Source organism: Tiliqua scincoides, chromosome 1, assembly GCF_035046505.1.
Source record: "Tiliqua scincoides isolate rTilSci1 chromosome 1, rTilSci1.hap2, whole genome shotgun sequence".
Lineage (NCBI taxonomy): Eukaryota > Metazoa > Chordata > Lepidosauria > Squamata > Scincidae > Tiliqua > Tiliqua scincoides.
The window spans coordinates 209,568,171-209,583,647 of NC_089821.1; the positions used below are offsets into that span (position 1 = coordinate 209,568,171).

Below are 15,477 nucleotides of genomic sequence, written 5' to 3' on the forward strand. Positions count from 1 at the left end.
AGTGCCCCAAGGATCTGTCCTAGGACTGGTCCTTTTCAACCTGTTCATAAATCACCTGGAGACAGGGTTAAGAAGCAAGCAGACGACACCAAATTTTTTTGAGTGGTGAAAACCCAAAGAGATTGTGAAGAGCTCCAGAAGGATCTCTCCAAACTGGGAGACTGGGCAGCAAAACGGCAGATGCGCTTCAATGTAAGTAAGGGTATAGTAATGCACACTGGGGCAAAAAAATCAAGACTTCATACAGTATATTGGCTGGGTTCTGAGTTGTCTGTGACAGATCAGAAGAGAGATCTTGGGGTGCTGGTAGACAGCTCGATGAAAGTCGACCCAATGTGTGGTGGCTATGAAGAAGGCTAATTCCATGCTTGGGATCATTAGACCAGATATTGAGAATAACACAGCCAATATTATAATGCTATTGTACAAATTGCTGGTGAGGGCACACCTAGAGTACGGCATCCAGTTCTGGTTGCCATATTTCAAAAAAGATATAGTGGAAATGAAAAAGGTGCAGAAGAGAGTGACCAAAATGATTACTGCCCTGGGGCACCTCCCTTATGAAGAAAGGCTAAAGCGTTTGAGGCTCTTCAGTCTAAAAAAGGTGCCTCAGAGGGGACATGATCGAGATGTACAAAATTATGCAGGGGGTAGACAGAGTGGATAGAGGGATGTTCTTTTCCTTCTCACATAACACTAGAACCAGGGGACATCCACAAAAGTTGAGTGTTGGGAGAGTTAGAAAAGACAAAAGAAAATATTTCTTTACCCAGCATGTAATTAGTCTGTGGAACTCCTTGCCACAGGATGTGGTGATGGCATCTAGTCCAGATGCCTTCAAAAGAGGATTGGACCAATTTCTGGAGGAAAAATCAGTTACGGGTTACAACCCATGATGTGTATGTGCAACCTCCTGATTTTAGAAGTAGGCTACCTAAGAATGCCAAATGCAAGGGAGGGCACCTGGATATAGGTCTCTTGTTATCCTGCGTGCTCCCTGAGGAATCTGCTGGGCCACTGTGAGATACAGGAAACTGGACTAGACTTGACCTTATCCAGCGGGGCTCTTCTTATGTCCCATTTGCATAGCTGCATAGGCACTGGAAAGCTGGATAGAAATGACCCTCAATGTAACAGAAGGTGGTCAACAGATATTGACAATATGGTAACATCAGATATACTTTCACATGTCATCTTGATTTCATGATGTGCATATTGGATTAGTAGAACTCAGTAAAATCTGCTAGACAAATATATTATTGCTACCTGAGATGCAACTTCATCAGGAATCCCTATGTTACATTACCCAGAGGCATTTGTATAAGAAACAACAAAACATCAAGAATGCAAATCCCAAACTAAATATAGTTCCTTCTAGGAAGGGGCTACCTGAATCCTAAATCTTTGATTTTTCTCAATTCATCTGTGTTCCAAAGATGGGCAGAGTAAATCTGAAAGAACAAAACGGATACACAATGCTTTTGTCTAAAGCAGTAGTTCTCACATATTTAGCACCAGGACCCACTTTTTAGAATGAGAATCTGTCAGAACCCACCAGAAGTGATGTCATGACCAGAAGTTATGTCATCAAGCAGGAAAATGTTTAACTATCCTAGGCTGCAATCCTACCCACACTTACCCAGGAGTATGTCCCATTTACTATCATTGTTCAAAGCATATACAGAGTAGCTTATTAAAAGTACAGGTCTGTAACATCTCCCTAATGCAGCCACATACCAAGGCAGCATCAAGTCTAATATATTAAAAATAAAATGTTGACATGAATGGGGACCCACCTGAAATTGGCTCGCGACCCACCTAGTGGGTCCCGACCCACAGTTTGAGAAACACTGGTCTAAAGGAAGAGGGGAAAATACAATTTACATAACATAAAAACCTTTCCTACTTCTGTTATGAACACCATTTCCTTTAACAAAAATATTCTTAAATTGATCTGAATTGTGCCTTTCAAGCTATTTTCTATACTTCCTCTGTGCATTACGATGATTCAGCCTTTGTTAGCAGACACCTCATAGCTTATAGTACTCTAGTAAATTCAATGTGTCACTAAAACCAACTTCCATTTTTGATTCTGTAACCTTTGAGACTGATCACCATTCAGTTTTTTTTTTTTTTTTTACAGGTTCAGTGAGTACAGCCTTCTGGCTTGACAATGCATACATTTTGTGGACATAGGCATTCACAGCTACACATGAAGTAAATAAAGCACGATACAAGAAACTCCAATCTCATTTTAGAGTAGTTCAACTAATTTATTATGGGCTCATACTGTATTATAGAAACCGTGCATTCACGCTGTATATGAGCTCTTTCCCCAAAGTTATTAAAATTCATCTACGGCCCAATCGTATCCAGGCCTGGACCTGCATGATACAGCAGCACCAAAACATACTCCGCTGCATCCTGCAGGGCAGCTGTGACCCAGGCAACAGCAGAGATAAACGTTTTAAAAAATTGTATTTACCTACTTTACCACTCTCTGGATCGCAATGGGCCTACTCAGATTCATGCAAGCTATTTTGCTGGCATAAATCCAGCAGCTCCAAGAGGGTGTGTTGGGCCTGAGCTATCAGATTTCATGGACACCACTGTTGCCAAGATCTGCTCCCTGCTCAGCCCTGAACTTTACCTTCCACCAGCCTGCCTGCTCTAATGGAGGTTCAGTGGTCCACCACTGCTAGTGTAGGGCTTCCTTGCTCCCATGCTATCAGTAGCAAGTCACTCACTGTCAGAGCAGCTTGTGTAATGGCAGGTCTGGCCTTAACTATTTTCCTGTTACAGGTGCTTCGTGCACACAGTCATTTCAAATATTGCTAAATTCCTACAAAATGCACTTCTTTATAGGACATGGTAGGCACTAACGATCACCACTTATAAGTATATAGCACTACTTATATGCAGATCACCACTTATATGTATTTCACTGTTTAAAATTGCTAGGAACTTCCATACAATTGGCCATGGCTTTCTAGCACAGACACACCATCTTTACATGAAACAAAATTCACAAAAGCAATTGTTGTGTACAGCAAACTACAAATTGTTGTATCTATGTAGGAATTTTATAACAAATGAAACGTCCTTCCGTCATACACTTTATAATTCCAATATACTGTATAACCAGTAACCACATTATTGCAAAAACTAATTTCATTTTTATACTATTTCCATAGGTACCAGTTAGGATGATTTAAATAGTGTCTACTCTCTCATCTCCACATTCCTTCCTCAAAAAGAAAAAAAATGTATTGCAATTTCTATTACTACAAGTGATTCAGGCCTTTATAGTTGCTGTCCAATTACAGGGAAAAATAGTTCACTTATCCAACCCCTTACTGTGCTCTCTACAATGGACTTCTTTATTTTCCATAAGTCGAGTGTACAATAATGCTGCAATCAAAATCAATGCACTGTGTTCACCCCCACATCTTTTTTTTTCCCATCACTGACTGACTGTATAAACTCTCATTAAAAGAAAAACTACCCTTGCAACAAGGTCTGGTGAAATTGTAATGAACATGCAGGAACATAATTCTTAATAGAGCCAACAGTACATAACATATTGAAATATAATACATCATACATGAGCAGATGTGCTTTGCCAATTTTGCCCTCTTTAAAATAAAAATAAAATAAACTGCCAACAAAGGATCTTTAAGCAGCTTTTTGTAAGTGACAGCAGCAGTAAAATTCAAGCAAAATAAGCTAACATCTGGGTGCACTCTCATAGAGCAGCAGCACATTTTAGTTAAAAGTTTTTCCTCCATTTTCTTGCTCTTGGCCTTACTTTCAAACCACAGTTTATTTTTGTCCTAGATCATGTAAAGCTGATGATCTGGTTAAACACCAAGTACAACTGCCAGCAAAAATAAAGAAACATTAACTTGCCAACATTCTCCCAGCATGGTCTACATGGTCTCATTAAGAGCTGCCTTAAACCAGAGGACAGCAATGCAACTACACAAATTCACTCATTGTCAAATCAGCTCTTAAGTAGTCTAAATTAAGGTTAAGAAATCAAAGTGATTCACCTCTTCTTTCAGATAGCCTGGACAAAACAAATTCATTACATATTCCTAGGAATGACATGAACTTTAAGTTTTCTCCAGTACGAAGCATCAGTGCTCAACAAAAGTAAAAAAGGCCAGCCCAAAAACAGACCATTAGCACTTATTCCAGAGTCATAAAAATATGGCAATCCATATATGGCAATGAGGAGCTTGCTTAGAACCTTAGGGAAGGGAAACATGGGGAAAGTATTGTGAATTACTTACATTTATATCTTGCCTTTCTTCCAAAGGCAGCATATATGTTCTTATTTTCCATTTTACTCTTACCACAGCCCCATGGGGATAGAGCACACTCAGAGATGGTCAATACAGTATGTGAATTTTATGAAAAATCAGTAAGTTTCATGGTTGAGCAGCAATTTGAATTTTGGTTTCTATGGTTCCAGTTGAACACTCTGTCCATTACACCACACTTTTTCTGACCAGGTTTCAGGAAGAAGGTTTCTAGCTAGCTTCTTGTCTATATTTCATGAAGGAGATGAAATCATCTCATGGCTCTTTCCTTGCCCACATTAGTCACTTTTGCCTGAAGTTGCTGATCTATATCCAACCACTTCATTCAGACCTTAAGTTTTTCTGGTTGACTGGGAAGTTCCCACACCTAGGACTAACATAAACTGGGAGTGCCCCATACAGTGAGAGACTCACCTTTGGGCCCTTATAACATAATGCAATGAGCTCACAGACAGACCTTTTAAAGCAACAGCATGAGTGTGTCAATATGAGGAAACTGTATTAGTCACCCACACCAGATCTCTGGAACTGAATCAGTGTACAGGACTTGAAAAATTCAAGATCTTGTCACGTACATCTAGGAAGTGTTGCCATCTCCATATGATATTTAGTTATTTATTCATACATACAAACCCAGCCACCCACCCCGCTTTTTCTCCCTCACAGGGCATTCAAAACAGCTATCTCAATCTATAGACACTTTCACTTTATCTATAATCTTCAAACAAGGACATTAGCAACAGCCAATACCTCATAAGAAAAAAATACCCCTGATCTTCTTTTTCACCCTATATTAGCTAGCTATTCACGTTTGTCTCAATCCTAAACAAGTTTAACATTGCCTTGGTAAAGTGCAAGCCACTTGTCATGGATTAGCTTGTACAGCATATGATCAATATAAACTTTTTTTCCAAAAGAATCTGTTTTCTGCAAAATTACCTGAACCGATTCACTTTTACCCTTTTTCTATTTATAGAATAAGGGTGCAATCCTAATCCCTTATGTCAGTGCTTTCCAGTGGGACATGTGCTGCATCCTGCAGTTGGGTGTCATTCATGGAGGCCTTCTCAAAGTAAGGGAATGTTTGTTTCCTTCCCTCAGAGCTGCATTGCCCTTATGCCAGTGCTAGAAAGCACTGAGATAAGGGGTTAGGACTGCACCCTAAGTCTCCTTCTTCTTTAGTGTTTGTCCTGTGTGGTGGCGGCGTCCACTATTACTTGTAGAATAAGTAGAATAGAATAATTCTTTTGCATCTGATTCAACCCTCCACCCCCAAAATGTGCCTCAGGTTGCAGAAAGCTTTGACCAAACACCTCTCTAGACTGCCAGAACTTTAAACTTTAAAGGGTTTATCAGCCTCCAAATGTAAACATAGTACAAGGCATTTTGTAAGATGATAGTCTCGCCTGATTGAATAGGTAGCTACATATAAAGGGGCAGCATTCACTTATCTTTTTACTTCAATCTCAGAAGAATGCATATGACTTTGGTGGTTGGAAAGGCCTAAGTATGCATGGATTTAAGGACAGTGCACTTGATGTAACTAAAGGATGCTTTCCAAATATATTATTATTATTATTATTATTAAGAATACTGCATGTATATAATTCCCTATGCAATAACCAATACTTCTAGAAGAGACATTCAAGGCACTGGTACTATTAGCACCAGGCCTGTAATTTTAGATTTGACTTTACCAGCTACTACTGAATCCTATTCTTCCACCAGGAGGGTGTCAAAGAAGTGGGAAAACACAAGAGACACGAGAGCACCTAGATGAGAAACAGTAGGGGACAGTCCTCTTAGAAGTTTCATAGTGCAGTTTGCTGGCACTTTCCCTGGAAACTCTAATCCATACAATGCAGAGCAAGCTCTGGAACAGCAAGACATCCAAGATCCAAAACACAACATCCAAGTTAATTCTAGCACCCACAGGGCCTTCTGTGCACACACACACCCCAATCCTCTCTTCCCACATACAGGAGCTTGTAAGTACCTTGCTATTAATAAAATGGTTTTTCAAAGCCTTTTTATGAGCGTGGGTGGAATACTTTCTACTTGCACTGCATTTGTATGAATTCTACGATATCTAGTGACAGTGCCAGCATGCTATACTATATGATTTTCAAGAAGATTATCATCTAAGCACATAGAGGCGTGCCAGTGAAACAATATCATATTATAGAATTCATGACGCCGTAACTAGTAACTCAATGGATTATGATGAGTTGCTCTTTCAAGATCTGCCAGGATGGGTAATGATTACTTCAACATACAATAAAACCCATTTTTTTCCCCCAACACTACCAAGTCCCAATTCAATATTGGCATGCTTAGTTTATTGGGAATGACAAATAAAGCTAATAAATAATGACTTTTAAAGTAGAAAAGTGCTTTTGATTAGTATGAAATAACTAACAGAGTAAAGGAAGAGAAAAGGGAAAGAGGAAGTGGTAACGGAACACATCCTAGAAAAATGGCAGTCAAAGACAGCAATTGTGCCTGTGCCAAAGAGCAACACAACTGCTTCATGCAATCTGAATGTATAGTTCTTATGAAAGTGGACAGAGCCATGCCAAGTGAAAACTGTGTCACTGGTAGATAAACTGATGCCCCACTCATGAGAGTTAAGTGCATTTATATAGTGCACACACAGATGTATCATATTGGCCTGCTGTCACTGTGGTATCCTTCAAACAACCCTATGTTCCCCTTTGCCCCCACCTTCATTGCATGCCTTTTCAGCAGATGGAGAAGAAAAACCATTTTTACTCTAGATATCTAGTTTTGGTACCCACTCTATATTCATGGGCTTTGTGTCATCTGGCTCCTTCCCCCACACAAACATACCTACAGATGCAGAAAAAAATATTAACACCCTTTGCAAAATGTTTTCATCTCCTTCCCAAGATGTTCAAATAATAGATTATACATTTTGATAAATCAATCTCACAGTTTCCAATTGTTCACACTTTCAGATTTCTATGCCTCCTCATGCAATTTCAGTGAATCCTTGCTATAGGCTGAGCAGTTATCACAATACAGCTGCCATGTTAAAAAGCACTTAAAGGAAGAGAGCGCAGTCTCCTATTGGTGGGATTTCTAGGATAGCTCTTTTCAAGCAGTATACCACAAAGCAGCTGAGCACACTATGAGGAAACACTTGTCACAGAGTCCAAAAGGTCAAATGAAAGGCAGCGAGTGGAAAAAAACAGAAAAAAGAGGAAAGGGATTAATGAAAAGATTATGAGCAATAATACAATTAAATAATTAAATATGCATTAACAACAACAAAAATTACCATATCTATGCTGAGGTTTGTAAGTCCAGTTGTCATCCTCTTCCACCTGCTGCCCACATATAGACGTGAGTTCACCATCACTGCGAAACAACCTTTTTGTCTGCTTGGACAGAGTAGAGAAGTTTATCCAGCTCACAGCATGCGAGAGGGATCCTTGGTTAGGTTTAAACCGGAATGACCTGGAGGAACTTTCCTTTTTCATTTTCTCCAAAAACCAAGCACACTGCAACTTTTAAGAACACCCTTGTTGAGTCTTCTCAATACAGACCCAGCACTGCAGTGTTTCTTTAAACTTCATGAAAACACTTGCTCTGTTTAAACCTGCATGGAGTATGGAACCAAGTGACTGTGTCTGTATAATTCTCTAGAGTCTGCTTCTAACTACAGTACTTTGGGAACTGCCAAACAAAACACAAGGCAAACAAGAAAAACAGAGAACGACACCCTGAATATAAGCTTCAGAAAAGCATATTTGAATTCGTGGAAGTAAAATAATAAGGTACACATCGTCTTCAGCAGTCATCCGAAGCCCCTCTCTTCTCCACAGTATCACTCGCCAGCACAATGCATGTAATCCAGTCTTCTATTGCTCATAAAAAAACAACAGCTTCTTGGGTCAGGAAGACGAACATACTGCTAACAAGTTGCCAGACCAAGATACAAATTAAAACAGCTCCCTCTTTTCTGTGTGGAAATGGCACTGCTACTCTGATTCCTAAGCTCACCCATTCTGCTCACCCTTTAATGAAAAGCCTAGCAAAGAATCTCCAGAAGGATTCTCTTTAACAATAAAAGAGACTGCCTGGCTATAGTGATCGGTTAGGATTAGAGTGAAATACGATAGGCTGGCTCGCTCCCTTTCTCTCTCCCCTAAAGGCATGGCTATAGAGGAAGCAAACTCCTCCTTTCCATGACAGAGAGCGTAACAACAACAGTGCAAACTTCTAAGCTGGGAACACAGAACTAAGATAACTCAAGGGCACCTCAGCTGACTTACACAAGAGGCAATAAAAATCTTGATATTTAAATGGCACATCACTCACTGACTAATACTAGACATACATCACACACACACAGGGACACACACACAGACTTGCATACTGGCAGTGAGAACAAGAGCCACAAATAAACAGGAAATTTTCAATATATAGGTGCAAACACATATGTTCTGCTTCACTCCCACAATCAACATTATCAAGTAACCAATATTAACACAACTACCAACAATAGCATTTTAGTTAGTTTACACTCTATTTTAAAACACCTACACTTTCATTGCAAACGGAATCATGCAATGGGTTTGCCACATATCTTACCTTGGGTTAAAAATTTACTAATAGAGCAAAGAAGAACTGAAAGTCAAATATCAGTGTTTGGTGTTTGTTTTCTTGAAACTGTTGGTTGGTGAGAGCCAGCAGGCATAAAGTGGAAACACAATATAGTAAGAGTCTCAACGTCCAAAACAAACTAAAGAATTACAAGATCTCCTATATATTCAGTGCTTTGGATATTTCCATTGTGTCACAGTTGTATATGAAGGACTATTGTTAACATTTCTAACAGAGAAACCGTAGTTCAAAAGGAGAACTCTTGGAGACATGTGAAAGTCACAACCCGTACACTATCACAGCACACACTGAAAGCAGGCTTCTGACACTGGTTTAGCCACATCAGTTCTAGAGTCTATGAATAATCCAGTTGTATGAGATATGTGACATGAAACACAGATATTATCTTCTAATATGTATATATAATATGCAAATATTGTCAAGTTAAACCATATAAGGAAGTTAAAATATACTGCAGAAGACATGCATGCTATCTGGGACTGTCTTTGAAAACTGGAAGCTTCAAATGGTACACAATGTGGCCATAAGTGGAGTGGAGTATTTAGAGCACATTACACTGGTTTTGGCTCAGCTTTGCTGGTAATGCTCCAGCAGGCTTTCAAGCCTGATTCAAAATGCTGGATTTAGTCTTTAAAGCCCTGAACAGTCCAGGACTCAGTTATCTTAAGGACCAACTCCTCCCATATGAACCTTCTCAGACTTTAATATTGGCCACAAAGGCCCTGTTTGTGAATCTCCTGATATCAGAAAGTGGCTACTGGCATCCAGGAGTAAGTCTTTTTTGATAGCGGCCTCTTACTTTAAGATTGTGGAGCAACTTCCTTAGAGAGGTCAGGCTGACTCCCTGTGTCTCGGTTTGTAAGCAATACTCTGTGTTCATAGGAACTTTGAATTTATGATATGATTGGTCCTGAAAAATCTGCTCATTTATATCACTGCTTTGCTTTATTGTCTGTATGGCAAAGCAATCAGTATAACTGTCATATTATTCCATTTAAAAGTAGAAAAGTTCCTTGATAAGTCTATGGCTGAAAAGCAGGATACAAAGGAATACATACATACATTTCTGATCATTAAGTTGCCACCAGCTATGGTGGAATTACTGTCTTAAGAGGAATACCAACCCTTAACAATGGATACATATACTGCCTCACAAAACTGGCTAATAGCACCCTTCCAAAATCATTTAAATAACTCCTTCTCCCCTGAAAAGCCATGGTTCTGTGACTCATAATGAAAGGATTAGGTTAAATGTCTGCCCGGGAAGCAAACAGCTAAATACTGTATCAGATTACCTATGAATCAGCTAGGTCTACCCAGTGACCTTTGGCTCCTTGAACAATGGCTTGGCCAACTGTCTTCAGTAAATAATTTAATAGACTGTATTATATTAACCCCCCTTTAAGAATAAACACACACAGATAGAGACCTTCTATATACCAAGGATCAAAATATATATTTAATTACGCATTCTCTTGCTACTACAGGTACTAGTAAGATAATTTCCCCTTGCTTTCAGCTCCTCGGTTGCAGATGGAATGTGGGGAAGATGTATGGATGCCTGAACTTTTTGTTTGTAGGAAAGAATGCATGATCATGCTTTTTTGTATGTATGTGCATTGATAATTTCAAAAGTACAATTTTTTTAACAATCATGCAGACTTTTGTTGCAATAAAAGCCAGAATTTTAGAGTAATTATCATCACTCCATAATTACTCTATAATTATATTTATACAGGCTAGCTCTTGTTATCCACAGATTCAGTATCCGTGGATTTCATAATCCGTGGGTTCTGAACCCCCAGGGGAGGGTCCACCTGGACCCTTTGGAGGCAACTGGAGCACAGGCCCACAGAGACCATGCGTATCTGCCTGTGGCCTCTGCGAGCCTCAGAGTGCCGGTTTCAGGCCCCCCCCCCCAAATCCACAACTTCCAGTTATATATATGGAACATTTATATGCCTTGCAGCTCCTGTTACCTTTGGAGGTTTTCAGGGGCCCAAAATCTGATGATTCGATTATCCACGGATTTCAGCATCCATGGGGGTTCCCGGAACAGAACCTCTACGGATAAAGGGCTGACTTATCTATCACGTTTCAACAAAAAAGTTCATAAAGCAATTCACATTGCAAAATAAATTTTAAAATAGTTCCCAATCCCAGAGGGGTCACATTCTAAAAAATTAAATAAAATAATAATTTTTAAAAATGGATTGTGACTCATGCTGTGGGAGACTGTTGGAAGTAGAATATCAAACAGAATTGATGTTAAATTCAGTGATACAACTCTTCTGCCAGGAACAAAAATTTCAGCAAGATATCTCCAAACAATGTTGGTAATGTTGATTTCATATCACTGTTGGATAATGGACAGAATGAAACAGTGAACTTACAATAATACAGGAAAACTTTTCCATTTGTACAATACAAGCAGAGCAATAATGTGACATTTATTGTAAAACATGGTGTCATTTTGCCATAATATTTTACTGGAGGAAGAAGAAGATAGCCCAATTTATTGTGACAAGGTCAGTACTATCCTATAAGGTCCCTGTTCACACAGAGGATGTAACAACTACAGTTCAAGACTATAAACCTGACATCTCATATTTTATCTCACAAAAATACTTTGCCCTGAAATAAGAACAGAAGGGGGGTGGTTGAGAGAAGAGAGAGAGAGTCAACATAGCACATTTGCAGGGAATTTAATGCTGGAAAGATATCAGTTGTATAGTACCACATTATCAAACATAATTTATGCAACCTAAATGGGAAACAAGCTGGATTTATATTACACTGGATTTTCTAATATTTAAAAAAGTTTCAAGGAAAGAATTCAGTACACTCTTATGACACAATGTAGCCAAAGTGAAGCACTCTTGTCCTATTTATTTCAGTGAGAGTGTTAGCAACACACACTCAATATCCTCTGTTGAAAACAATGGAACCCTCAAGTGTTAAACTTTGGCTAGACTCACCTAGCAATTTAAGCCCATTTCCTAATATAGAAGAAAAGTTAGAAGAAGAGTATCTAGTTGCAGGGGATCCATTCCAGACACCCCTCCCCCGGCAGAGACCGAAACTCACAAATCATTGAATCTGCAGATCCAAGCCATGAGGACCTCCGGACATGACCAGAAGGTGTTCTGGAGGTGTTCTGTTCATGCCTGGAGGTGTTCTGAGCACAAGGAGGCCATGCACAGTCTCCCCATACCTCAGAAGGCTCCAGCAAGCCTTCTGAGACATAAGGAGGTCGCATGCGGCCTCCCCGTGCCTCAGAAGGTCTCTCTCTCAACACAACTGTAAGACTCTACCTGTCATGTTTGGGAGGTACAGTGAGGTCCTCCACATTGGGTCAAATCCCCAAGCTAGGAGGGCTGATCTATAGAAGAAAATAAGTAAAGGGCTTAATATGCAGAATATTACACTTGAAAAAGGAGAAATGAGTTTCATGGTTTAATTCTATATTAAAATACTATATCACTACTGGCACTTACTACTGTTCCATTTTAGGAGACAGAAACGGAGTGTGTGTGCGTAAAAATGTAATTGTCAATTATAACACACACTGAAGAGTGTTAATATTGCAGTCATATCTTGCCCTTTCTCATTTAAGGAGTTCAAGATTACCTCCTTTCATCCTCACAACAATCCTGTGATGTAGGTTAGACCGAGAGACAGAGACTGGCTCAGGATCAAACCACTGAATTTCAAGGCTGAGTGGGACCATAAATGCTGGACTCCCTGGTTGTGGTCAGACATTCTAACTACAGGTCCAACCTTGTTATAAACGGATTTGACTCAACACGAATGGCCACTGCAAATGAGAAGGAATGTGCTGATCCCTGGAGAAGGGAAAAAATGCACCCCTTTAAAATCACAGTTTAAAAAACTGCTTTTTACTGTTGTAGAGAGACAGTCATGCAAGTGATTACAGGTATAACTTAAGTATCCACAGATTTTTCTATCTGAAAGCTGATAAGAAGGGCCCTTTAAAGAAAAACACACTTTAATAATGAGAGAGGGCAGTCAATCCATCACTCATTCTCTCTGCAGGCTTCACTCCTCCCTTCCCCCTGAGCACCTGAAAGAAGGCTAAATGGTAGCGATTATCACCTCCTCAATTCTTTCCCCCTCACTGGGGCTCCTGGTGGAGGGAAGGATTGCTGCTTCCTAGTGAAGCCTAAGCGCCTGGAGGGAGACTGATTGTGTGCATTTCAAAAGGTCAGCAAGGCTGTTTTTCAATCACAGGAGCAAAGGGGCTTTGTTTTTTAAATTGATTCGCTTTAGTGCTGTTTTGCCATCCATGTGAGTTCTGGGAACAGAAGCCTCGAAAATAATGAGATTCAACCTGTACTATTACTTCTCTCTCTCTCTCTCTCTCTTTCTCTCTCGTGAATGCACTTTAATATTCACTATTGTTTTTCTAGGACAGTAAACATACCTACAAAAAGGCATAATTATGCATTCTCTCCTACAAAGTATAGTCCATTCATCCATACCTCTTCCCACACTCCACCAGCAACCAAGAAGTTGAAAGCAAGGTGAATATCAGATTAATTACTTAGAATATATTTTAAAATCCATTTTATCTATGGTGTGCCTCTTTTTGAAAAATAACCAGATTTGCAATGAAATCTACATGAAATACAAACAAATATGTTATGGCCTATGTATATACAGGTAGAGCCTCATTATTTGTGAGGGTTCCGTTCCTGGAACCCATGCAAATACCAAATTTCGTGTGAAATCAAGTCATGTGAAATTTGGGGTCCACCCAGCTCCAAACACGACGAGCACAACTCCAGTCACCTCTGGAAGTATCCAGTGTGGCCAAGTCTGGTTCCATGCAGGTCCTGCGGACCCATGTTGAGTCAGATTCATGATTAAACATATCGTGAAGAAGAGGCTCCACCTGTAATCTCAACTTGAAACCATGACCCTTTATCAGGCAAATCATGTTAAAGCTGCTCTTTGTACAAAAGAAAGACCACCAGAAGAGAAATATTTGACTTTTTATATAAAGCATTATGCATATTACATCATTCAGAGATATTTTCTGTATTATTTTGAGCTTGTGATGACCCGGAACTGAAAGGTTATCACAGACTCTAATGCGGGGTCTGATCACTCACTGACTACACCTGGGTGATCTTGTATTTTTGCTTTATAGTCTGTCATTTCAAGATTTAGTTCTCAAGTTCTGAATACATCTAACTCCAGCAACCAATGAAGGCTATTTATTTCATCTCCTGAAAGACATTGTTCAGTTCAGGAAACACGTACCGTATTTATCGGCGTATAACACGCACAGGCGTATAACACGCATCTTCATTTTAAGAGGGAAATTTCAGGAAAAAAATAAGGGTAGCTCAGAACTTTTTTTTATTAATATTATTACCACATATAAGGTAAATAATGTAAAAGGACAGTAAAAGCAACTGTTTTAACAAAAGAAACTTGGATATTTTGTTTTTACAAAAGTTTACTCAGAAATCACTATCTGGGAAACCAAGAAACTCTTCATCTTCACTGCTATCTTCAAAATCGCAATGAACACTGCTGCTTTCACTGCTACTATCTTCATAAATCAGCTCATCTTCTTCACCATCCAAAGCATTACTTATGCCACCTCACCTCAATCCCTCCCCCTCCCCTCCCCAAAGAAAGGGTCTCCACTTACCATATTCATCAGCTGCCAGCGGCTGTGATAATATGCGGCGGGCGCAGCGCTGACATCACGTCACGACGCTGTGCCGCCCCTAGGCACTATTGGGAACGGGATCCCTTAAAGAGACATCGCCGTATAACACGCATACATCATTTGCCCCCTATTTTCAGGGGGAAAAAGTGCGTGTTATACGCCGATAAATACGGTAATTTGCTTAGTGCCTCTAATAAATTACTTTCACAAGTGCCTCATCTCTAAGTAAACATTTTTCTATAGCACAAAAGGCATGGGAGCTGAATAATATTAGATCCTAGGTATATTTCAGTTGCCAATTGAAAATTATTATGTTCTGTTAGCAATAAGTTAGCATGTACACTTGTATGGAAAACCTGTGAGAACCAATCCTGTTGGGGCAAGAATTTCTCAGCCTCTTGTGATCACTGTGAAGCAGCTGGAAGTGAGCACACTGGTGCAACAATTAAAATTATGCAAGTATTGGCAGGTCAGGGAAGATAGTGGGCATCTGAACTCAGCTGCAGTGGGTATGCCAGCATTTTCTCTTGTCAGTGGGAGTCTTAAAGCAATGGCTGATCTCTGACCAAGATACTGGCCACCATAGGGAAATTATAGGCTGCCATAGGCCACCATAGGGAAATTAGAAGAACCTGCTTTCTCTACTCTCCACTGACAGCACTCACCACTTGCGTTCCTTTCTGCAGACAGTTCCATGACCACTCGACTAGACTTGCTCTGCAACTTCTAGTGGTTTTCATATTTAGGTTCTTTCCATCATGAAATTGCTCCTTTTGGTAACATCCTTCAGATCTTAAG

At 39.7% G+C, this 15,477-nt stretch overlaps 1 protein-coding gene across 4 annotated transcripts in view; it reads right to left on the reverse strand.

Moving 5' to 3' along the window:
* The window catches only part of NHSL1 (NHS like 1), a 191,603-nt gene that overhangs the window by 111,019 nt on the left and 65,107 nt on the right, over positions 1 to 15,477 (reverse strand). For 2 of the 4 annotated variants that reach the window (XM_066615031.1, XM_066615013.1), the window contains exon 1: positions 7,627 to 8,473. The exons of the other annotated variants lie outside the window; for them this stretch is intronic. In XM_066615031.1, coding sequence (XP_066471128.1) covers positions 7,627 to 7,828 — 202 coding nt within the window. In that variant the 5' untranslated portion in view covers positions 7,829 to 8,473. Of the gene's footprint in view, positions 1 to 7,626; positions 8,474 to 15,477 lie in introns of those variants that run through there. 4 annotated transcript variants of the gene reach the window in all.